This window comes from Thunnus thynnus, chromosome 19 (genome assembly GCF_963924715.1).
Source record: "Thunnus thynnus chromosome 19, fThuThy2.1, whole genome shotgun sequence".
Taxonomy (NCBI): domain Eukaryota; kingdom Metazoa; phylum Chordata; class Actinopteri; order Scombriformes; family Scombridae; genus Thunnus; species Thunnus thynnus.
In genome coordinates, this window is record NC_089535.1 from 27051270 (window position 1) to 27077769 (window position 26500).

General features: G+C 39.6%; 1 protein-coding gene across 1 annotated transcript in view; it reads right to left on the reverse strand.

Annotated features, from left to right (window-relative positions):
- The window catches only part of dcc (DCC netrin 1 receptor), a 193189-nt gene that overhangs the window by 113655 nt on the left and 53034 nt on the right, over positions 1 to 26500 (reverse strand). The window contains exons 8-11 of the mRNA XM_067575272.1: positions 13879 to 14038; positions 5684 to 5838; positions 4598 to 4746; positions 4167 to 4305 (exon numbers count right to left, since the gene is read on the reverse strand). Of these exons, the coding sequence (XP_067431373.1) occupies positions 4167 to 4305; positions 4598 to 4746; positions 5684 to 5838; positions 13879 to 14038 (603 nt within the window). The remainder of the gene's footprint in view (positions 1 to 4166; positions 4306 to 4597; positions 4747 to 5683; positions 5839 to 13878; positions 14039 to 26500) is intronic.

Sequence of the window (26500 nt, forward strand, 5' to 3'; positions counted from 1 at the left end):
ACGACAGCAAACAAGGTCAATTATTCTTCTTTATATAACACAGTTTTAATCCATGGATGTCTTTTATATGTTAAACTTTCCCAGAGCCTAGTAAAAGTGATTTTTAAAGTGCATGACTTCATACCAACATAAAGTCTATGGTCCGAGCAGGACAGAATGGGTGGGGCCAGCAGAAGAAACACTACTGCCCATATGCAGCAGACCACACAATGTGGAAGCAAACTCAGAAGCTGCAAAACCTTTTTTGTGGCCTTGAGATGTTGACTTTGACCCCTGTGAAGTCGCAAAGGTTAGTGACATGGTTTTACTGGAGTAAAACCTGAGTAAAGTTACATTTAGTAAAGATTTGTAGTTATGTTTCATCTATTTAATGTGACTGCAACTATTCACATCAAGTGTTTCTTCATTTTTGAGTAGCAATCCAAACATATTTGAGGTTATTATTGAGACTGTGAAAGGCAGATATCTAATGTTTTACACACTAACTACAGTAAATCTGGTGATTCTGGATAAAGTCATATGTGCAACTAGTAGACTGACTACTGCACAGCTGACTAATGGTTCTAGTAGCTGGTGAAACTCAACAAATCAGAGCGAGATTATACCCACTCTTTCATCTTATCTCATATTAAGAGCTAGATTTAAAATGTCCAGCTCTTCATAGATATATTAAGAGCTGGACTGGAAATCCTTGAGTTAACAGAGCCGGCTGTTCTGATTAGTAAAGTCAGATACCTCAGAGAATAGTTCAAACGCTTCTATCTGGTGAATAACATGCTTCTTGGGCCTGCATGTAGACCTAAAGAAGGAGTGTTTTTCAGGGTGTGTTTGCCCAATTCAGCACTGCTTTTCTGTTGACTGTTATATCACCTGTTCAAGCTCTGATGTCTGACTCTTAAAGCCTTTACACACTGGGGATGTGACGAAGAAATGACACGAATTTGCAAAAGAATTAGAGACGGCTCGTTCTGCTGTCAGTCAGCCTGGTGAGGGCAGTTTGGCTGGCTGCTGTCCACTCAGCTCACCAGGATCTGATGATGATGATGATCTCCGACCCACGTTCAGAGTCTCTGTCCGCAGAAGTAGCCGTCTGTCAGCAGCGGATCCTGGGGAGCTGAGAGGACAGCAGCCAGCCAAACTGCCTCCACCAGGATGACTGACAGCAGAGACTTACTGAACCAAAATAGTTTTCATGTCGACTACACGAGAAGAAATCAACAATGTTTGTATTTATAAATATATGATGATGATGCATATGACGATACATGACACATGAATCAATATATCGATTCATTGGCATCTCATGTCAACACCACACCTGGGCCTTCGTGATAAACAACTGTCTGTGCAGATTACACTTTGTGAGCAGTCGATGTCTTTATTCACTCTGCAAAAGCTCCGAAAAATCGACTTCATTCCGATCACGTTGCTTTTTTTGCTGCATGATATTAGTTTCCTGTGTGAAAATACTTCTCAAAAAAACAACGGTTTGAAAAAATATATTGATGTGCGAATTAATCATGTGAAAAATTTTTAAAAAATACCCCTGCTGTGTAAAGGCCTTTAAACTGATTAATATTTTTTGATTTCTGCTCATGTTTTGTTCTCTGAATGTTTCTTTTTTTTTTTTTTTACCATTAATGAACTTCTGCTGATTTCTCTGTTCCTCTCTATGTTCCTTCCACACATCACAAAATATTCTACTCTGTTTCTCTCTCTCTCTCTTTCTCTGTCACTGTGTGTGTGCGTTGACTTCATTAGTGTGTCACGCTGAGAGGCTAAAATCTCCCTGCTTAATTAAAGGCCCTCCAGCCCTCAATGAAACTCCTGACAGCAGGAGAGAGAGAGAGTGTGTGTGTGTGTGTGTGTCTGTGAGAATGTGTATTACTGTGTTGCTGCTGGTCGGCTCCACTCTACATTTTCTGCCCCTTCATCCAAACTAATGACCCCTCTCATGCGCACACACAGTGTCAGGTAATATGCGGCACCTGGTCCAGCAGTTCTCTGGTCTCAGCTGAATGGCTGCAGGGCTATAAACTGGGACCAGTTCAAACTAGTCAGACTGCAGACATCAGAGACACTCAGTGTTTTCATGGACAAAATGTGTTTTTTAAAATATCAGCAGCCTTTTTATTGGTTGTCTTCATTTTATGTTTTTTTTAATCATACCTTTAATTTACAGAGTTTTACTCTGAAATGCTGTGTGGACGTTATTTTGAAAATTACTACAACCTGAACTTCATGAGTTTTTACTAAAATGTCAATGTAACACAAGAGCTAACGATGCTAATGTAACTTTAAATAAAATCAGCATTGTGTATGGATCTCTTTGGCAGCGCTGACTTTGTATAAATATGAGTTACGCTCGGTGGAAATGCTTTAAACAACCAAGGACTCTGAGGAAAAGCTGCTCTTCAGATTCTTTTCATCTGCTGAATGTCTTCCACTTGTAGAGTTCAGTTCATTCTTAACATCTTTACAAGGTCCACTGAAACTGAACCATTTCTCTAAAATATGATGTATGCAAGGCCATGGCTTCCATTCAGATCAGATTGGTGGTATTTCAGGGGATGTGTGGTTATTATGACTACATTTCATTTTTAGTGGAAGTCAGATGTGGAAATAATATCACTGACTGCATCAACTTTTATTTTGAAATGTAGGCCTCAGCTTCAGTAGTTTCTTAATATCATGTGAAATATGTGCCTTTAAAATATCCATGATATAATATGATATGATACCTTTTTTTTTTGGTCTTATATTTTGGGGGTGTAGTTGAAAGACAACGCAATATTTGATTAATACAATTAACATCGTAAAATGTTTTAATAGGTGCCTACTTTCTTTACTTCCATGTTTGCATTTTTGTGGCTTTAAAATTTTTAAAAAAAAAGACCTTTTTAAGGAATGAGTCTGGAAATTATAGAGGTATTATAACCACTAGCCTCCTGGTTTGTCATTTTTTAACCAAACCAGGCGAAAGAACAGGTCCAACACTTTAAAAAAACATGTGGGTCTCACAACCTCTGTGTTTGTAAAATAGCACAGAGATCCAACAGCATCTTAAGTGGAAACACAGAGGACTACTGGTTATGGAGAGAAGAGAATTATGATTTGATAGACAAGCAGAAAGGTGCAATTGCTAAAAAGCCAAAAACCTTGACCTTTTAGTTACCAGTGCAGCATGATGTCACCACTGAAGATGCACTGTTCTCCAGAAAGATCAAGTGCTCATTTCATGGGATCTTTAGGGACTTAGGAGTTATGATGCTTTCAATGACACTCTGACATCTGAAATTAGAGCTTCCTCATGTGTCATGGCTAAATTAACCTGCTAGGAGGTCAATGAGGTGCCCTCGCCCTGAATAACCCCAAGTTCCACTGACTTTCTGTGCATTTTGTACAGTATTTCTCTGCTAGGGTAATACATAGACATAAGTTTGCTGTGTGGTACTTTGATTAAATACAAACTCATTTAGTACACACCATGTAAACACATATCAGCTAAAATAATCAAGACTTACTTAATCAGACTTAGAACTAGATTTTGACACAGTGCACCTCTCAAACATAGGGCATCAATGTCAGATAATGTATACAGGCAAAGCACAATATCAACTGACAATGGCTTTAAGGTTGGTCATATATTACTCAAGCGACCACAAAGCAGCCGCTACGCCATGAAGCTCAGGGTCTTGGGTTCCCCTAAGTGTCTGAGGCTCTGTGGCAGTTGCCTGCTTTGCTCAGGTGACAATCCATTCTTGCATCACGTGAACTAAGTAACCTTCATTTTTGAATATTTCATCACAGGTATGACTTCCCAAGGTCAAGAATTAACTGCCACGCTATCACTTTTCCATGTTTAGCTATTGTTTGTTGGCTGGTTTTGATTTTCTCACTCAGTATGAGACTACTCAGCAACTGACCATCAAAGATCAGCTGTCAGAGAATCATTAAACACACCACCAAGTCGCTACTGAAAGAATTACAACATGATGGTAACAATAGCTTGATGTGGTGTTCAATAAGAGTTCAAATACAGGAATGTCAACAAACTGGTTGAGTTGTAGAATTTGCCATGAAATTTTAACTTTGATGAAATTAGACAGTTTTTAACATCAGGATACCAGACTGGATAAACAAGAAGACCTTGAGGTAAAGCTCACCATCTGATTGGGTGGTGACGATGGCGGTCTCTGAGGTGGTGCCCGGTCCGTAGCGGTTGATGGCCAAAACCCGAACAGTGTACTCTGTGAACTTATTCAGTCCTTCCATCTTGTAGCTGAGTCCATTCACCTCCACACTCTGAACAAACAGACACAGGGGAGGGATTACACTTCATTCAGGCAGCGTAAATCATTTGAGAACATTTAGGTTGTTTTTGCTGTGTTTTTACTCCCTTGGTTTATGACCTGTAAATAAAGTCAGGCCTGTGTGCACTGTGCACTGATTTCATTGATTCCAGCGGTGTGTGTATGAGTCTGTGTGTCCGAATTTGAGAATCCCTTCTCTCAGAGAAGGGGTTGTGATATAAATTGCATCCAAAGGTTCAATAAATTACACTGACAGGTTGTGCTATGTCTGCAATGGTGCTGACCTGCTCCTTGCCCGATGGGCTCTCAGTCCACAGCAGTCTGTAGCCCAGGACGGGGCCGTTTGGTTGGCTGGGAGCCTCCCAGCTCACCTGGACGGAGGTCGGAGACAGAGCATCAGCTCGCAGAGACTCCACCCGGCTGGGAACCTGGACTGTAGAGACATAACCGAGAAAAAACACTGCTCACACACACTCACAAATACTGATACAACTTATAATACTCACACACTGACCAAAACAGTATTTATTTATCGATTAAATATTAATGTAGGGAAATCTGGAAGGGAGGTGGTAGGAAGCTGACCCAGAGAATTGTTCAAAAAAGTTACACTGTGCCACGAGATCACATACGACAAAAGTCAGAAGGTTTGACATTTAACATCCTTAACATCCCTCTACTTTGGCTGACAAAGCATGACTCCATTAAATAGTTCCTCCAATCTACTGACAGAACCATATTTCACTCATTCTCCTAAAACAGGTACGTGGCAAAATGTTACTTGTATCAGTAAAACATTGTCAGTACAAATAATACTTGTAATAATAATACTAATGTCTTGTCACATTTTGCAAATCAACTCAGTAAACGAAGACAATAAAAGCAGGAAGTTTTTGGTCATCACCCCCTTTAACTCCTGGAAAGTATTATAAGTATGGTTACTCTCGAGTTAGAACAAAGAAATTTAACATTTAACTCAAGAAACTCAGTTCATATCGAACAATAACAATCAATACATGTGCCAATGGCATGCTAGTGATGTGCAGATGAAGACTTATGAAGTTTTGGGGCTTTCTTTTTGTTTGAGCCAAAAGAAAGGATTTGAAGCTTTGAGGCTTCAAACTCAGCAAGGACAGTGCCATCTGTCAGTCTGCAAAACTTATAGCAGCCCCTCAAGATCGGGGCCAAAGCACTACAACACCTCACTGTTAGAATGGATGAAGAATTAGCTGCTCGAGCTACACAAATGTGATATTTACATTGTTTAAGTATTTTAAGTTTCACATCTGCAAGAGGAAAGGCTTCGAGAATGAGGACCGTCACCTTAGACTAAAACAACATTTTTTAACGTGTGTGTGTGTGTGTCTTACGGTCAGGTTTGGTGGTGATCCTCAGGGGGGCGGAGCTCTCTCCTGGCCCGACGTCATTGTAAGCGATGACCCTGAAGCTGTAGCTTTCCTCTGGTTTCAGGTTGGAAACTGTCAGCTCCAAAGACTCTGGCTCGGACACGTTCACTGACCGCTCCCTGACACAGGAAAAAATAATGCCATACACTTTTCATTACAAATATAATAGTATGCATATACCAATGTACATTCTATTTTTTTTTACTGATGTATTACAATTTATTTATGTACTTTTATTTTGTTTTCTTTGAATTAAAACAATGTCAAAGAAGGCTGTCTGACTTTCAGTATATGAGGTCATAACATGACCTCACCACCTATTTCCTATTAAGTTATCTTATACAAATCAGAAAAAAAAACTTGATACTTTTTAAATACCACTGCATTAGAAATAGAATCGGCTTTTATATTGTAACAGTGCAGATAATCTGAGTTGTAATCAACTGTAATCTGTGTAATCCCACATTGACTGCAGTTAATCCTCAGATTACAGCACCTCTGCAGCCCTTCAGACCTCAACTAATCATCAAATCACTGGAGAGACAAACCCAGCTGCAAAGATTAGCCTGTTTCCACTGCAGCATCAGATACACACTGGGGCTTTCTCTGCTCTGTTCACTGCAAAGGAAGCTGACGGTGAAAATATCTTTGGAAACAATTTTACACTAAATATGGGAGACACTTTGGAAAAACTCCTGCTGATGAAAACTGATAGGTATTTTGCTCCACATTGATGAGAATTTATCCAACACATTGTCTGGGTTGAAGAAATTTCGACATTGATTTTCATCAAGGAAAACACAAAAGAACATCAGAGACAAGCGCCGTTTCCAAATTGTATCTGATCCTCCTTTTAGAAAAAATGGAGCATGTAAACTTAAATAATTCACAATAGAGCGTACGAAAATACTGTACAAACTACATAAATGACTGTTGTCAGAGAGTGAAATAGCACATTTCAAAATGAGTAACGATGCATTAATCACTATTACTGCTGACAAAATGGTTCAGTGTCTGTTGATGAGAATGAGAATATCAAACTTATGTCTGTGAGGTAACTACGGAGCTGTGTTTTTGGGAAGTGCTTAGCTTCGCTAAATTTAAAGACTGGAAGCAGGGGGGAAACAGCTAACCTGGAAGTTTAAAAATACACCTGCCAACACCTGTAAGGCTACATTCACTTTATACATGCTGAAGTGGTCCAAATGCAATTTTTTTTCTTCACAGAAGTATGTACAAACCAAATCAGATTTCTTCATATAGAATCAATGCTACTTGTATACGTACTCCTAGATCTCATTCATATCCAGTCTCTGGCATGTAATCCGTGTTCATGATTTGACTGTCACACAAATGACATTGTGGTTATTATTCTTGTACTCATGTGGCTCACATTTCAGTTAAATTGACACAATCAACCTTGGCAATCTCGTAATGGACTTTAATATATTAAGGGCTCTTTAATGATTTGGGATTTTTATAAGGATTTGAACCCCCTTAAAATGTACCAACAACCATAAAGTGTTGGTAAAATGTGTTAGCTTGGCTGGGGCTGGAGGTGTGGGGACACGACTAGCCTCTACCAAAAGAGAAGAAATGCAACAACCCCTTATACCATGCACAAACACCTTAATGTGTTGCAATCCTTTAATCATCCTCTTCGCATTAAAAACACTGTTGTTCCATAAACGACATGTAAAGAAAGCTTGAAAACGTAAATTTGGTGAAATTTTAGGGACATTTATGAATCATCAGGATTTCTCCTCTGCAGACTGAACGTCCACAGCTAACCTTAAGTTGATCTGACATTAGTTGTCCGGATATGTCTATAAGTCTGTAAGTGACAGACAAACACACACAGCGATGAATCAAACATCATTATCGGCAGCAGAAGCGAGACACAAAGGTTAAAGAAAATACAAAAGGTGAGTGGAATTCTCAGGGTTATTTCTCTGAGCCGCTGAGTAAAAGGCGGCGAGGCCGAGCTGGATGTCGAGTTAACCAGCAGGTCTGTTTCTGTCGCACAGTGTGAACTGTGTTTGCCCTTCAAAGGCCACAGTCTGAGGTCATCAGTCAGCTTGAAAACCAATAACCTACAGTCTCTCTGAGTTCTCTTTCTGCTCACATTTTCACTCATTCCTTCTCATCTTTCTGTTTTTCTTCTTATTTTCTCTTTGCTGGGTAGTAAGCTATAGACAGAACCTCTCACCTCTTTCTGTTTCAATCTGTCTACCCTCCTCTCTTTTTGTTTAAGGCTTTTTCTATTTGGAGATGCAAGCCCCTCTCAGCTGTATTATGGCAGACGATGTGTCAAAAGACCAACCCTATCACTGGACTATGACTTCAATATTGGACAATTATTAAAAAAAAAGTTAAAAAACAGACTGAGAAGTTTTTTCTGTTTTTAAAACTCTCACTTTAAGTAGAGATTGGAAAGGCATTCACAGAATATTAAGTATGATATTCAAGACTCAAATACCTCTGAACTTGGAGACTCTTTATCTGGGTCACATTTTGTTTTTGAAACAGAGGAGGGATATAAAGCTGCTGCAGGCCCTTTTGGCAGCAAGTAAAAAATCCATCACTAGAAAGTGGCTAAATCCAGTATCGCCTACATTAGAGGATTGGTTTGGAATCATTTTTGAAATACTTCAAATGGAGAAGTTCACTTATTTTTTTTATGATGGAGACCCTGCAGGCCTTGTCCTTGTTTCTTCAGAGGAGAGATGCCACAGCTGTGCCAATAGTGAGGTGGACGTTGCACTAAGAACCCTGAGGTCTACGAGGCAAGCCGATGGTGTGAACGCAAGGTGCATTAAGGAGGAGTTTGAAAGTTTCCACATCTTTAAGGGGGTGAATGTGTCTCAGCCAAGTGACAGAGAACATCAGAAGGCAAAGGTCTTTTGTGAACGATTTTTCCTTTCCCTGGCCGACAGCATCGAGTGCAGGCTAGATGACAACTGAATTATTTCTGCAGCCGCTGCAGACTTTCACTGTTGAGGCCGCAACCAGTTCCATACTCTTCAAGGAATTCCATGAATTCAAGTGTCATGGTGTCACAGGAGAGAATTTTCACAAAGTGCTCACCACTGTTTCTACACTCCCAGTGTCAAGAGCTGAGTGTGAAAGAGGATTGAGTGCCATGAACCATATTCTCACAGACGTTAGAAATAGAGTGAACATCTCCACGCTGAATAGCCTGCTGTTCATCTCAGTAAATGGACCAGGGGTCGCCTCCTTCCCTGCTCGGAGGTTTGCTGAAATGTGGGTAAAAGAGGTGTGACACGCCGTGGATGACCCCTCCACAGGAAACCATAAAAAGACAGAAGTCTGTTATCAAAGCAGACTGTTTTCTCATTCTGACAAGTGGGAATGTGCTGTGGCCTATTTCTTTTCATAAGGACAGCACACTGTACCATTGCATGTTATGATTATTTTCTATTCAATGTTGAAGTTTGCTGTGTGCTGCACATAGAGCTGTGGCTTGCAAGAATGACATTAAGTGACAAGCCAACAAGAACCCCTGCCAGGCCATTTTGAAAATGCCAATAATAACGCCAAATACCCATTCATTCGGAAATCAATAGCGTTTGGGAGCCTCTGCGCAGCGCTGTTTCGAAATGTGAGTTAACGTCTGTGTTGTTATCTGGGAAACTCCTGGTGGCATAGCTCCTTTTAAGGAATAAGGCAGTGCGTAAGCGAGTGAGTGGTTGAGTGAGAGAGCGAGCGGCAGAAAAGTGATGGTGAATGTGAGTGGAGCAGAGGAAAAGGTTAGGAGTAAGTTGTCATTCTGGCAGTATGGCATGTACAGTACAGACTACAGTGTGTCAGTTAATAAATGCTGCGGCTTCCTAAGACCAAGAAATGTCCTGTCTGTTGTTTCCCCAACTGCTGGAAAAGTAAAGGAGGTTAGCCCCGAAGTTAGCTACAATGGGTTAGGGTTAGAGAGATACAGAACGGAGAAATGTGTGGCTGCTAAACCCCCCCTTGACAGCTTGGAGAGGTCACTCTCTGTCATTCTCCATAATTCTGAGCTGTATAGCAGGGTAGAAAGAACACAGCTCTGGTACAGTTTTAGTTAGGTGTTGATGCTGTACTAGAGGGACTTCCACACATTGTTCAGCTTTCTGAAGGTGTTTCTGGCCTTGCTGAGTCAGCTTTTGATGTCACTGCCTGCTCCTCCATCATATTTAACAGTGCTTCCAATATATATAAACTCCTCTGTTGTAGGTAGGTTTGTTCCATCTGCTTGTATCTGTTGGGGATTTTATGTTCAAGGTCATCACCTCCATTTCCTTCAAGCTAATTTTCAGTCCTATTTGTTGTGCAAAGGTGTTGAGACAGATGTATGGTGGTGAGTATGGGAGATCAGTGCCAAGTCATCTGGGAAGTTGAGGTCTTCAAGTGTTGAAGAGAGCGTCCATCTGATGCCTCTAGGTTGGTCTTCAGTTGTTCTTCACATCATCCTGTCTAGGACCATATTGAAAAGTAATGCTGACATCATGCATCTTGCCTCACTCCTACCTTGACTTCTAAAGTGTGGTTGCTGTTTCCTACCTGGCATGTGAAGTTGGTGTAAAAATGTTTGATGATAAAGACGATTGTAGAGATGTTACATGACAATAGATATTATAAGATGATAGAGACGTTTCAAAATCATCCCCCCTTCTGATTTTTTCACAAATACATACACCCTGGGTACATAGGTTATATATGTGCGGGTACGTGGGTGAATTCAGGTAAGTATTTGTGTAGATGTATGACACCTGCAGCGGAAGTGTATATATTGATATTTATATGTATATATGTACGCCTCCTTAAGGGGAAGATGGAGGACTAGAAGTTTACCTGAGGATTGGGTGAATGCCCACAAGTATCGTTTTCTTTAACTACCTCTTTCTGTGCATGCATATATGTATATATATGTATGTATATATGTGTGTGTGTATATATAAATATATAAATATATAAATATATATATATGTGTGTGTATATAGCCACTGACTGAATCTCTCTGTCATACCATTTCATGACAAAACCTCAGTGGCTCTTTTGTCTAGTGTACCGTTCAGAGCCCTAAAGCTCTGCAGGCCAGCTAGTCCCTGAGGTAACAAAGCTTAAAAGGCTGGATGTGAAAGCCTTTAGCTGGAGTCCCAACTGTCAAAGGTTACCATTTAACATCAGCGGGGGACTCGCCAATATGTCACCCGGAGCTTTTTCTACTAAACGTTGAGAGCTGGTGTGTGCAGCAAAGCCGTGATCAAAGGAAAGAAGTATTGTCTGACATACTGTTACTATAGAACTCTACATAATCAGTCCTTTATTTGTTTGTAAGTCAACAACATGGACCCTCCCTGTCATATTACAGTTGTAAATCAGGACCCTGACTTCATACACCTGAGTTGACAACATGGACCCACATCTACCTTTTACAGGTCAGCACTACAGGTCCTGTGGACATTCAGAATTCCAAACTGAGATATTATAAAATAAAGAACCATACTGCTGTGTTTGCAAGTTTTAACCCATTTATTTAAATCATAGTGAACGATTTTGCAAACCACACTTTATAATTTCAGATTTTTCCTCCTTTTCCAGGCATCCATTGATTTACGACAGTGCTGGCTAATTTGAAAATCCTGTTCTGCTTTGCCTCTCGACAATAATGTAGTCTGATTCAATAATCTTAACTCAAGGTCCACTTACTAGCTTTTTTCCAGAGCTTCGTCAAACTGCTATTTCCAAGTCCTCATGCACAACAGTAACGTTACTTTGACAGGAACTAATTCACACTTGAAGTCCTCTCTGATGGATTGCACAACTCAAATAAGCTTCAACAGTACGCTAATTCATTTACATACTGCAAAAAAATAAATGGAAACCCATGGCAACTGGGGTGGAAATGAATGCAAATATTTAAAGCTGTACAGCCTGCATTTGAGAATGTTAAGTTGACATGATAGTTATATTGTCCATTTCATTGACTTTTTTGTTGTTGTCAAAAACAAAATGAATTGGACCCCTTAACTTTGTGGAAAACAGTGAGTCTTTAACAGTGACCTCATCCTCGCCCCTTATCAATAATCCATCACAATGTACCCTCCACATATACCTTCAGAAATCAACATGGTGGCTGTATGTACCTTTAGAAGAAAATTACAACTTTCACATATCCATTCGTAAGTCAGAACCATGGGTCTTATACTCCTTTATAGGTCAATGCTGGGGACTCATGGGTAACCCAGGGGTGAAGTTCTTATCCACCACCACAGAGACCCAAGGGTTCAATTGGAGGTAGCAGTACTTCTGGCTTGGTTTTTCCTTCAAATGAATACAGTTGGTCATGTTAACAGGTGGGAGGCCAGTGAGAGGTTTATACTGGTAACTTATGCTGGTTAGCTGGGACACCTGCAGTTTAGGGGGTGAAACTTAAGGGGATGAGTGAATCTTCAAGTGGAGGAGGGTAACACCCTGTTGGAGAAGTTCATTGCTGACAGGTGAGACAAAGCGGACACAATGGGACAGATTATCTAACCTGAAAGCAAATCTTTCATCTACTTATCATTTCATTTACAGAGGCAGCAGCTCATAAAAGTGTCATTATGCTTCAAACAAAGTAGTTCATACCACACATGAATAAAAAAGGACTTATGCATGTTCTGAATGTTCACTTGAAGGTGGAGTAAATAGAGTGCTGTCATAGCTTCCCCCTGGCTATATCACACTGCCACAACGTCTCTCCAAGCAGCCACAGTTTGTTCCGCCACTGGAGAGTGGGCTTCAGACCATCTGACTAGCACTTCATCTGAAGCATAGTGGGACCTTTACTCAGTAAGAGCCTGGCAATGCCCTCTAGTTGCATTCTGCAAATGAAGAAGAGCTCGACAGACACAGTTCAGTTGTTGGATTTGTCTGAGGTTTATATTCCTGTCTCTGTACACTTATGGATTGTGTGTACAGTCTGTCTTTCCATTGATTTTGTACTGCATGTAATTTTCTCATGAAACATTCAATTTAAACACCTTCAACTCAACACCACACTCCCTATGTCCCTTTAGAAGTCAATACATGGCTATTAACATGTAGCTTTAGGTAATTGTAGAAGTCATCATCATGAGTTCATGTCCCTTCAGAGATCAACACCACAGACTGATGTACAAACACAGCAGTTAGTATGTGACTTTAGAAGCCACACATTGATTTATGCACGTTTATTCTTTTATTCAAAAGTCAGCAGCATGGGTTCATGACTGTGAATCTTAGAAATCAAAATCCTATATCATATGTTCCTTTATGTGCCTTTACACATGGTCCAGTGTATTTATAATCCAAGACCAAGAGGTCATCTAACTTTCTCAACACCATGGTTCTTATATAACCTTAAAGCAGTGGTTCCCAACCTTTGTGGCTTATTATCCTCTCGAACAAAGCTTAAGCTGTTTTCACACCTTTATTTCAGTCCAAATCACTGGATGAGTTGGTAAATTTGTTGTGATTTCGTTTTGGTTTGGTTTCTTCTCAGACACACACACAAAAATTCAAGCAAACCAAAATGTGTCACCAAAAGGCACATGACAATATTCACTCTGCTCATTGTGTCTATGGTTTAAGAAGGTCTTCTGGCCTGCCCTAGTCTAGGTCCCAACTTAATTCACTCTCTGGCTAGCTGCTTTCAACTGTTGATTGCGCTCATCCGCATCCCAGTATACAAAATGCATCAGGCTTCAGGAGCTGTTTAACTATACTACTACTGCTAGTAGTAGTAGAGTACTACCGGACCACAACCACATCCTCAAAGAGTTTTGGTTCAATTGCTGTGTTCAGATCAGCCCAAATCAGTCACATCGAAAGGGGGAAAACCAACCAGAGTCAATTCAACTGGACTAAATAATACAGGTTTGAAAACACCCTTAGTCTACTTGTGTCTGCTCATCACAGATTACATATATGCAGGTACTGGTTGTGGGCAAAGAGTGATTATTCTTTCTCAGATTGTTTTATTTGAAGAATTTTAAAGGTCCAAACACGTAAAACTATCCAATAATTAAAGAAAAAGCAAAGATTGATAAAAAAGTAAACATCGGTTTGTGGGTTGTCTTGATCCTCAAGTAGGGAACCACTGTCTGAGACAAAAACAGAAAAAAAAAATCTTGGCTTACCTCTCGACTCCATCCTGGGAGTAATAAACGCCATAGGTCTGTACAGATCCTCCGGTCTCCTCCGGGGGGCGCCAGCTGAGTCGGACAAATCGGCTGGACACTAGGACAGGGACCAGGTCGCGGGGGGCAGAGGGGAGGGCAACGCCTGGGCTGGGGGACACTGGTGGGGGATCAGAGGAGGAGGAGTAAGTCAAAGGGGTGCCAGAAGGAGCAGGAGGAGCAGGAGGAGGGCGAGGAGGAGGAGGAGGTGTGTGGGAGGATCTATACTGAGTGGGCGTGGCCTCTGTTAACAGTTCATCCAGGGTAGAGGGAGGGAAGGAGGGAGGGAGGAGAAGCAGGGAGAATGAGGGAGGACGACAGGAGGAAGTGGAGGGGAGGTGCAGGAGGGAGGAGACGGTGCAAAGAAAAATCGAAAGGAGCAAATGACAGATGAGATAAGGAACATAAAAGACGTGGAAGAGACAAGAAGGAAGAAAAGGAGGAAGAAGAGTGGTAAAGAAGATCACAGGCAAGAAGAAAAAGCGGCAGAGTATCTGACGAGTTCAGTTATCAAGCAACAGATAGCAGTCATCTGAAAGTAAAGACTGCTGCCTGCTCTAACATACAGCTCAGTATACTTTGATCTTATAATGACTGACAGCTCAGCCTCGGTGGATTAGTTCAAGCATTTCAAGTAGATGTACTTCAAAATTGAGATTTTCTTCCTTCCAGATGTTGATATTTGAGGTTTTGCAATAACTAGATAGACTCATGTAACACTTGGTGGATTCAGCATCCTGAGGCAGAAAGTGAGAAATAGCAGAATAAGTTGTAAGACAAAAATGAGAGACACACGGGCCTAAAATGCTGAATCTTTGAACCCACACTAAGCTGTGATCAGATACTTCATCTGGATAATGACGTCTGATCACAGGCCTTTCCATTTACACAAGGTATTAATAAATGTCCTTATCTTTGTTCTACTGCATCATGATCTGATCTCAATATGCAAATTGGGTAGGCTGGGCTGGCTGACATGTAAACAAACTCATACATCAGTATTGTTTTGGGAGACTCGCAAGGGACTGATACAGCGTACAAGACAGATGGAAACAGCTGTAGTCCTCAGGAAATGTGTGATTCTTTAAGGTTGGTGATGTAGGAACTACCTCCAGGGCTAGTTGGTAAATTTTAATGGCTGGTGACAGCTAAATGCTAACACACTAGCCAGCCAGGAACATGCTAGCGCTAGTCAGTCACAATAGCCCTCTAAACTTCTTTCTATTTTCTCTGTACTGGGCTGTGTACTGGTATTTTGTTATCAGGATTTTTCATAATTTAATTCATAGTTATTGATGGAGGAAAAAAGCTCTCTGAGCTAGTGCCATTTAACAAAATTCATCCTTTGTTAGCTAGCAAGCTGTCAAGGTTATTAGCTTGGTTCACAAAGTTCACAAAGATATATTTGTACCATAGTTTCCTGTCTCTTACAGTAACTTTTTGCAAACCGTTCCTCTATGTGGAGCAGTTTATATTCCAAAAGAGCAGAGTTGAATAAAAGTTAATGGTGCAACACAGCTAACAAGCTACAGCAGCTTCCACGTGTCAAAGTTCACCAAAGTTGAACTTATTATATAGGCTAAGATTTTATGTGTATTTACTTGCACTGCTATGAGTGAATCCATTGATCAGTGATTCCACTGGAATGAATAGCTTTTGTTGTGAAATGTAACCCTTTTAAATGCTGGTGTGACCAAACCTTTATACTGTATGAAGGTAATCAGAGCAGCTTGCTAGCAGTAGCGCTAGCTCAGCTACACCCATCCATCACATGACTCTGGTCTTGCATGCTATAGATGTCCCTCGAGAGTCTCCCGGTGGGCTCTACTTATTTTTTCTTGGCAGGAGAAAAGTTCATCTGCTTTTTGACAGGCAGCTTGAGATAACAGGAAGAGGTGGAGTCAGATGATTTTTTTTCCCCAAAGAAGGCAAAACTGTACACATTTTTTTCATATTTACACCTGGGGTTTTTCTGATCCAGATAGAAGAAGATGATATTGAGAGACAGATCACATGTTAATACCAGTTGCAGACGGGATCACTATCCATCATTATCACATCCACAAATTATTTTTCATTTTACTTGACTGCACATCAAGTCTTAAAGAAACACAAAATGTACGCTATCAGCTCCTGGTCTGAGTGTCACAGAACAGGAAAGTGTAGTGTTTTGATTGGGATGAATATGTTTTCCTGAATGTGTCAAACTTCTTCAGGTAATTAAAACACAGATGTAAAGGAAAAATGAAAATGAAAACAGAATGAAAAGTGATGATCTCTATTCATGATAAGCTGTTGATTATTGTTGTCAGTCACCTTCTGTATTCAGGATCTTGTGAAACTTTTATTCTGAAAGATGTTCCTTCTGCATTTTATATCTTAACATTGAGTTTAAGAGATAAACAGATTTCAATTTAAACATTAGAAGCATTAAAAAAAAACAACAACATTAAAGCTTTAACTCAAGGTCCAATTATGAGCTTTTTCAAGATCTTTTGATTTAGTCATCTGGACAACTATATACTGTCCAGTATGGTCAGACTTTTAACAATCAGCATCAGAAAAGGTCTTATCCACCTATACCTACATACAGGTCCTTCCTCCCTGCCAGCCTTCTTTTCTTCAATTAGTCTCTGAATTGGGAAGCCATTTAGCTGTGACTAATGATGTTTGAGAAGTCAACGAGAACAAAAGTACAGACAGCGATGTAGATTGAGAAACGCCTGAAGTGCTTGCCTGAAGGCCTTGCTTTTAATGTAAGCTGCCGCCAATTATACAGCGGTAGAGAACAATCCCCAAGGCAGAACAGAGCAATAATCAATGTAACACACACACACACACACACACAGTCAGTCGGCATGCGTGATGTTGTATTCACATGACCGCTTCAACATTAAATCTGAGGAAATACCAATCAGCTCTGGTATGTACTGTGTGTATATGTGTGTGTGTTTTAAAGGTAATTATGGTAAGATCGCATCTTTTAACAAAATACCCAAGACACCTAAATGAAAACTAATAACTTCAACTAAACTGACGTTAAACGTCCTCAAGACCACTCCTCTCCTCTCCTCTCCATCATAAGCTGAGAGAAATCCAATTTATCCCCGCGGTCAAAGGTCGTGACTTTCCACAGAGTCTTTAAATGCTTTTGTCTGTCTGTACATGTCATTAAGCTTCACTGAACACATATACACGTTTCACACTTTATGATGTGATGAAAGAAAGAGATAGAGTGGAGGTAGGGAGAGAGGGCGGCGAGAAGGAGAAATAAACGGTGGAGGTGAAGGAAGGGAAAGGAGAGGAGATGGAGGAAGAAAAAACAGGAGAGAAGGAGATGGAGGGGAAAAGAGGTTAACGATGGGGATATGGAGGAAGAAAATGAAGAAAAAAAGGAGGGGATGAAGGCACATAAGAAAGGGGGAGAAACTGAGGAGAAGGGGAGGAGATGGAAGGAAAAAAGGATGATGAGTAGATGGAGGAAGAAAAAGAGGAGGAATAGGATGAGATGGAGAAAGAAGGGGATTGGGGATGAAAAGGGGAGAAGAGAGGAAAAAGAGAGCGGAGGAGATGAAGTAGAGGAAGAAACATATGGAGGGCAAAAGAGGGGAAAGAGGGGATATGAACAGCACACAAAGAGATGGAGGAAGAAACAGAGATGGAGGAGGAGTAGATAAAGGAGGAAGAAGAGGAGAAAGAGGATGAGATGAAGAAAGAAGGAGATTGAGGAAGGAAAAAAGAAGAGAAAGTGGAGATGAGGAAGAGAAAGAGGGGAAAAGAAAAATATGGTGGGTAAAGAAGAAAGAGGAGAATATGGATGAAGAAAATTAAGGAAAAGAGGAGGAGATGGAGGAAGGAAAAGATGAGGAAGAAAGCTAGAGAAGAGAAAGAGAGGGAGTTAGAAACATGAAAAAATGGTGGATGAAAAAAGGAGAGAGAAAGAGAAGGAAATATGAAAAAGAGGAGCAGGAGGATGAGATGGAGGAAGAAAAAGAGGGGAAATATATATGAGGAAGAAGAGAAAGGAGAGAGAGAAAGTATGAAGTGAAGAAAAGAGAAGAATGAGCAGAAGATGGAAGGATGGGAGGAGAAGAAGGGAAGAAAAGCAGACTGGAGGAGAGGCATAAGAGAGAGAGTAAGTCATTTTGGAAAAAAAGAAGAAGATGAAAGAGAGAAAGAGTATGAAAAGAAGTGAGAAAGGGAAGATAGAAGAAAGGAAAGTTGATGAGGAGGGAGAAAAAGAGAAGGAAAGAATGTAAAGTAAGGGAAAAGACGAGGGAAAGGATGAAGAGAAAAAGACATGAGGAAGGGAATAGAATAAAAGACGGGCAGATGAAGGGAAAGAAGAGAGGGATGAGATGGAAAGACAGCGGTGTTAACACACCTCCTCGTGTCGCTGTGAGATGAGACTGTGAGGTGTGAAGGGGGGGATTTGTTCCTGCTCGGTGACCCGGCCGAAAAAGCCGAGCCGACGCTGAGCAGTAAAGCGTCACTCTCTGCCGAAAATAGACGGGTAGGCTAAATAATAGAGTCAGACACCACAGAGGAAGAGCTGGAAAACAATCTGAATAAGTGCTGAAAATTACACTGCAGTCTGCCCGACGACAGATGATACCTACGCACACACACAAACACACACACACACACACACACACACAGCCTCCGTGTTTTTTCCATCACTGTGTCCATTTTCTACAAGCTGCTCTGCATTTATATTGTTTCTGCTGCCTGAATGATCTTTAGGGGAGTTTGGTTTCAGTTCTGAAGCTCCTACAGCGCAGAGAAAATCTGATTTTGTTTTTGTTTTTTTAAATGCACTAGAGTATTATAACATATAAAAATGAACAAAACACAGTTTACTATGTTTCAACAGGTACTCAAGAATGTACACAGAGGCTCTGTATTTGGGTATAAAAACAAGTAGTTGTATGTGTTTTAACATTCATTGTTACCACCTGCATACATACATAATACATACACATTAAAGCATGTCTGTGTTTACTGTATTATGTTTATGCAAGAGAATAATATCAGTTTAGACTTTAATTATGTTGCAATATTCTTTTTTTTTTCTTAGAATTTCATATGAGCTTAAGTTAAGAAACATGATGTACTTCATCAGGCTTTCAAATTTGAAAGTAATTTTTAAATAAAAATCATAATAAAGTTAAAGCTGCAAGCAGCGTTGGTCTGGACCTCGCACTCTGGCCCGTCAGGATCAGATCATTTTGCTTTTTAAAAATGAGGGATATTTCTTACAAGTGTGGTGTGCTTTTATTTTGAAAGTTTGACTGACGTGTGCTGTCAGGTGTGTAGAGACAATAAGTAACTGCAGCTGGACACAGAAAAATACTCATATATTTGAATGGAGATTGTGAACCCACACCTTTTTGAACATTTACTGCTTCCACATAGTTTTAGATACAGACTTCATTTGAACTTTAAATGAGACACCAGACTTTGACCTACTAATCTTGAATTTACATTTTTTGTCTATCTTTTACTGTTTTTGAGATATTAGAGTGTGAGTTTTAAAGTCTTTTCTTGCTCCTCCTGTGATTTTATAATGAGTTTTAGATCACGCTTCTTGTGAAATCTCCTCATAAATCCCATTACTTTGGCCAAATTTTACATTAAAAATCATATTTTAGTAGGAAATTCTGTGGCGAATCCATTGATACAGGTTTGAAATCTTATTTTGAAAGGCTAATTGCAGACGTCCTGTTGGATTTAGTTCAGGGGTGTCAGTGTATGATTTGTAGATCGAGTTTTGGTTTGATCTCTCTACAACATTTCTTCGGGCTGTGGCAGCCATTTTAGTTACATAGGTGGCGCTAGAGAACACATTTTGGCACTTTGAGGGTTAATTTTTACATTTTATCAAAATTTTCACCTGACCTGATGTGCGTGCCAAATTTGATGAGTTTTTGAGCATGTTTAGGGGGTCAACTTTAGGCCTGAAGTGGCGTAATAATAAAGAAAAAAGAAAGAATGAAAGACACAAAAAACAATAGGGCCCTCGCCCTTACAGTAGGACTACTGTTTTACAGTAGGACTACTGTTTTACAGTAATCCTCTGCCTTTTGGGGTTGGTCCCTAATAAACACATTTCAAACCACACACCAAGGTGTTTGTAAAGTGAAGATATCGTAGCAAATACACAGAGCTGCAGCAGGTGAGAGACAGTGGATGACAGCCTGATTGCAATTTCTCTCAGATCACACATCAGACACACAAGTGTTTCTGTCTGCGCAGGGAAAAAAGTTTAAACAGCCTTTTGTTCAGCAGCTCTAAAGTCTTGGAGGAAAACGTTGAACTCCACAAGACTCCATGAAATCACCTGAAGCTGCTACCTGTTGTATTCACTGACTGACATTTGTTTTGTTCACTGTTTTCTCCAGAGCAACTTCACAGAAAACACTTAAAGTAAACAGGTTAACTTGAGCAGTTTATATTTGATTTCGGTGTTGACCCGAACTGTGAATTTTCGTCTTGACACAGTTTTGGTTTTGTTTCTTTTAGACACAGTAAGAGCTTTTTTCTGTTATGCTCAGGCAGGAATATGAAGTCACTGGTATCAGCTGCTCAGTGTTCATTTTTAGTCATATTCTTTTGACTAAACTGCCATTTAGTTTTAGTCGTACTTCAGTCATCTGAATTGTGTTAGTCTAGTTTTAGTTGACTAAATATCATAAGATTTTAGTCAACTAAATCTGATGATGAAACAGGTTTAGTTAAAGTGTAATGTATTATTTAAGCATTTCTCTAGAATTTCCAATTCATTTTCTGTATATACACAGATTGCTCCACAAACTCATTATAGACTCCTAAAGGAAATGTCTATTTAATATGAAATGGTATTAAAGTTTGAATGTGCAATACAGACACAGTTTTAACTGTTGTGATATGAAACATGTCTTTATTTATCTTAAAATAAATACAAATTAAACCAAGTCACCTATAAAGAAAACAGGAATATGAATGAAGGAACATTAGAACTACTCTTCCTGAATAATTAGATATACTCTACTGTCTCCATCATTAGAACAAAGTCCTCATCCATGTTGCTATGCCCTCCTCCTTGGTCTATTGTTCTTTAGAGTCACTTTTGTACTTAAAAGCACATAGAAGTTGAAATATTCTGCTGGGATTAAGTATAGCTGCTTTGAAGGACTGTGGTACATAGCCTGTTAGTGAAGGAAGATTGATCATATCTAGTAAAGAAGAGCTTGCTAAGGGTAAGACTTCCTTAAGCAGCCTAGATAGGATGGGATCTAACAGACAGGTGGATGGTTTAGATGAAGAAATCGTTGAAGTTAGTTCAGGAAGGTTCAGGACGGTCGATTGGAGAGAAACAGTCTGAATACATATCAGGATGTTGTTGATGAAAACTATGATGAAAATTATTCGTCCCTAACTTGGAGGTTGCTGCCAACCACCCCAGCATTTAATAGTATTAACTATGCTGTTGTGTGCCACTACTACTGATAGCAGGTACTATTATTAAGACATATAGTCTCATGGTGTCATTGGACTGTGCAAATGACAAATCTGACTTGAACTTTGCCCACACAAGAACTTCAATATAACAACACATATTACACTGTCTATAATACTAATGCAGAATGAAAACATTAAGAGGACATGCAGGACAGATGCAGACAAAATCTCTCTCTCCTTATCATTTTGCCTAAAAATATTCTCCGAACCCCCCCTCACCCTCCTCTCTTTTTTAACCTCTATTTATGCAGAAGAAGACTGCTGAGCTCATTCACTCGCATCAGCTTCACTCTGCTTCACATTCATACTGCTTCTCTCTCTCTGCACTCAATTTCAGGGCTCATTTCAGCCAGCTGCCGTTAAAAACCCCTGTACAACACACACACAAACACACACACATGCATGCACACACTCCACTCTGCCCTCTAGTTTTAAATTCCTCTAAAATGGATATTTATTCCTGTAAATCTCTACTGCTGTAGGTTAGTGAGTAAAATCTCTAACATCTTAAATGTGTGTGTGTGTGTGTGTGTCCATGTGTGCATACGTGCAGTGTGACCTGACTGACCTGAAGGTGGGAATTGACTTAAATGGATGAAAGTTGAATAAAAAAAGCACATAGACACAGAAAAAAGCAGCCATAGTGGATTGAATAGAATACACAAAACTAGAATTGGATAGAACATAACATCACTTTTGTTGTGCTTTTTGTATATTTTCTCTCCCACATTATTTAAAGTATACATCAACAAATCCCATGAAAAGGCCAGAACCAACATTGAATTACTCCTTCTACCTATTGTGTGTGTATCAAAGCCTGATATATCTTATTCCTCTGTGCTGCAGATCTCCGTTGTTGCCCAAAAACTATTAAAAACACATTAGTGAGCCACGCTATTGCACTGGGTGACATGTTCCTTCATTACCATGAACACACACTGTAGTTTATTTTCACTCAATCCCACACACACTGTCCTGCTGCTGGAAATACTCACTAGAGCATCAAATGTGGATTAATCCGCCACTGAAAATAGTCCCTAAAAAATGCACTATTTCTTCCTGTTTAAGCAGTATTTTGGGTAAAATAAATGAAACTAAGTAACATTTTCAAAACACCAAACCACCAATGGACTTGTGGCACAGAATGGGGAGGGAAGTCATAATCTATTTATTTTATTTTTAGCAGTAAAAAACAGCAGAGCAATGTAGGACATTACCAGCTGTGGCCCTGACTCAGTTTAGAAACTGTTTTCCAGCAGGTTTCCTCCTTCCCAACAGTGAAGGCAAAAGCAAAAGAATATAAAACAAGACAGGCAGAGAATAAAACTTAAACTATACAAAGAATATTTTTCATGTATGTGGGCTGAAACATACTTATTTTTAAGAGTTGTCAATAAAAGAGTACAGCATTTAGCAAAAAAACCCCCAAGAGAAAACAAACTTTGGATGTATACAGACAAGTTACATAGAATTCAAAAGGAAAAATAGGATTGATTATTGAGAAGTTAGGGGTTACAATTTTGATTCAGAAGTAGGAAATGCGTATTTGTGTATGTTTAAATTATAAAAAGTAGGGAGAATTTCTCATGTGTTGTGGGATTACATTCCAAATGTTAGTTTTTGTACAGAAAAATGATCTTTAACCATAGTTAATATTACAAATAAGTTTTGCTGAGTTACGTCTTAGCAAAATAAAACAAAGTGAAGAAGGGAGAAGTTGATAATATAGTTGATTGTACAAATGAATACCCCTAAGTATTGTATAATTATGAAAATGTAATGATTTAGATTGTGAAAGCACTACACACTGATGTGTCCAATAATAAAGTGTAAGATGAGTTTAATAAGCTCTATTGTAGAGTCTAGCTATTGGTTCAATAAGTTCTAAGGTAGTAAGAGACCGAGCTGGGAGACAGTCAGACATTTCTGAAAATATAACGGCAGATAAACACCAAGGTATTTAAAATTAAGACTAGGGGAATGGAAATACATACATTCAGGGGTTTTTGTCTTTTTTTTGCATTTATAGTCTAATGATGTTCCTGGAACAAGATTAATAAGGAATTAAAATCAGAAGAGAGCTTAGTGTTTATCATATCAGTGTTTGGGTCAGAGAAGAAAATTACAGTATCATCTGCATATCAGACACATGACATTCACAGACAGTAGGTGAGTCATTAATGTACAGAAAAAAAGAGTAATGGGCCAAGAATAATACCCTGAGGTACCCCAGACTCACAGAGAGAGAAGAAAGAAGTTACTTGACCAATTTTAACTACCTGAGGTCTGTTTCATGAATAGGAAGAGAACAATTTCAAAATGTTTTGATTTACTGAGTAATATTTGATGGTTTACCGTGTTGAATGCCTTATGTAGGTCAATAAATATTGAAGTGTGGATCTGCTCAGTCCAAAATAAGAAAGCTGATGTAGTTGATTGGTTAGGGTGAAAACCATACTGAGACTCACTGAGAAAATTATTTGTTTCAAGATACCCTAACCCTGTTACTTGATTAGTGAGAGTTTTTTGAGTATCTTTGACATAACTAGTAAAATGGAGATTGGTCTGTAATTTGAAACTATGGCTGGGTCATCAGGTTTGAAAATGGGAAATATTTTAGAAATTTTCCAATATGAGAGATGAAAATGATTGTAAGTCTAATGCAGAGATTGATAAAATTAAGAAAAAGAGGAATAAAACTATCTGCATTTGTCTTGAAAAACTGCATATTAAGTCCATAAATATCTGTGCAATGGGAATTGCTCAGTAGTTATTACCTTGTTTTGCGTAAGCTCAGTGAATGAGAACAAATAATGTATTGAGAGATGGATGAACACATTGTTGATTTTGCAGTTGAGTTGGTATCAACTTTTAGAATCAGCAAGAATGGTCCACAGACATTATAAATTCTCTTGGTGAGGTATGGAATGTGTGTGTTTTCTAATTTGTTGTGAGAGCTCTGTGTGTTTCTGTAGTTTTAAAGCTGCTCATGACAGCGTATGTCTGTGTTTACAGTAATTTACCGTGAAAGCGCTGTGAGCTGTGGGCTTTGCACAGAAAGTTACACACTGTGAAAACTGTGTGTGTGTGTGTGTGTGTGTGTGTATGTGTGTAATTTCCAGTAAAAGCTCTGTTAGTAATTCCAGGTGTTTTTCTGGTGGGCGACGTGTTGTTCTCTGTGTCCAGAGCCCTGATGTTATTACTGTGAGAGCAGGAAATGCGGGTCACATGTCGAACCATGGGACCATTATCAGCCTCTAATAATCCAAGCTCTGAGTGTACCTCAGAACCACAACTATTTATTCTAACCTTAATACACACCAGAGTGTTGCTGACACACTACCTTTTCCTTTAAAACAAAGCTGAAGTTCTTCAGAACATAACACACCAGAAGTGCGACTGAGGCTGAGGTTGAAAAGCAAAGTGCAATGGAAACAGACTTAGCAAATAAATCATGACAAACATGAAGCATGTGACTTAGACAGCCACTGAATCTTCTGCTGCACTTAAGAAATGCAAAATAGCGGCAGACCAAAACGTCCTATGTGTGTGGGGCGATGAGGAGACTGTAATGTTACTCTGATTAATACATGAAACCAACATCAATGTCATATTTCGAAACACGCCACGTCTAAAATTGTTTCAACCGCTATGAACCAGGAATCTGAACACCTCCATGGATATTGTGTGAATATTTATACTGAAAAACCTAAAACTTTTCAATTTTTACCGACTTCAAAGACACTTTTGCTGCCAGAGAAACATTTTAATTTGTGTATGTCGTTTTAGGCATTTTTACTCCAACATGAGTGAGGAGTGGAAGAGGTTAAGATGTTTGTCAGACTAACTCATATGAGGAATAAGTGAGTCCAACAACTGTGAAACTAGGTTTTATCTCACTTTCTCAAGTTTTTGCCTTCAGACTCTCACTATCTCAGCTTTCCAGCAGGTGTGAAGCCTTCACGTCTTATCACACTACATTTTAATACCTCATATTTGGAAGAATTTTACCACAAAAATCACATCATAAACCATCCAAAAAAAAAACAGTCTTGCAAAAGGACTGACCGTATAAAGATAAAAATGAAACATAGCAGGGAGCTCCTGATTGATTTGATTGAACTTTTACTGAAATGTTTACTTTGTGCGGTGACACAGAGAGTATTTCATATTCTGTGTTGGATTTTTTGGAGAAAATGGAGTGTATCATGTGTAGGAGTGCCACAAACTAAAGTGAGTGTATCAAACTACTCTTCATGATGTGTTAAACTAGATTTCTGGTTGGACCGCGACAGCAGGGCCAGCACTACACATGCCCTCCAACCCCCACATCTGTGTTTTGTGTAGTGTATTCACACAGGATAAGCAAAATCTGTATTTTACATGAATTTACTGACATTATCCCCCTGGATATGCATAACAACATGACAGGCTGCAAACTTTTACAGTCTTGTGTTTAAATGACCTAAATACATAACTGTGATGGAAACAGAGGACAGCAGCTCGACGCAGAGCGACTGTGTTTCCCGCTCTGAGCTCTCAGCTCTGTTGTTAAACGCAGTGAAGTCGGCTAAACTCCTGTTTCAACAGACACGTACCGGCGTCTCTACCGTCTCCTCCTCTACCGTCCGGTGTGATCGACTGCGTGCCGGCGCTGTCAGCAGCCGGCAGGAGAGACGCTCCGCGGTGCATTCGGAGCAGGACGCAAACTTTTTATTTCTTCTGACGTTTTCAAATCACAGACGATGAACAAAAGCATTAATATACGAGTCTTGCAGGTAGAACACGACGCTCACGTAGGCTGTTACATCAGTCTAGTGGGGGGGGGGGGGGCTGCTTTGTAGGTGCGCTTCCTGTAACTGCAGTAACTGGGTGGAGATGAGCCTCCGGAGTTTGCACCCAATGCTGTCAAAACTTTCATTCATAATTTCCATCACAGCCTCCAGATGAATATTTAATATCCAGGAATTCACATTATAGACACTACCACTGACTCTCCTTGTAACAAACTGGCCACAATTTTGCACATCCCTACATGGTCCAACCATATACTAGGTTTTAACCTACTGTTATTCATATATTG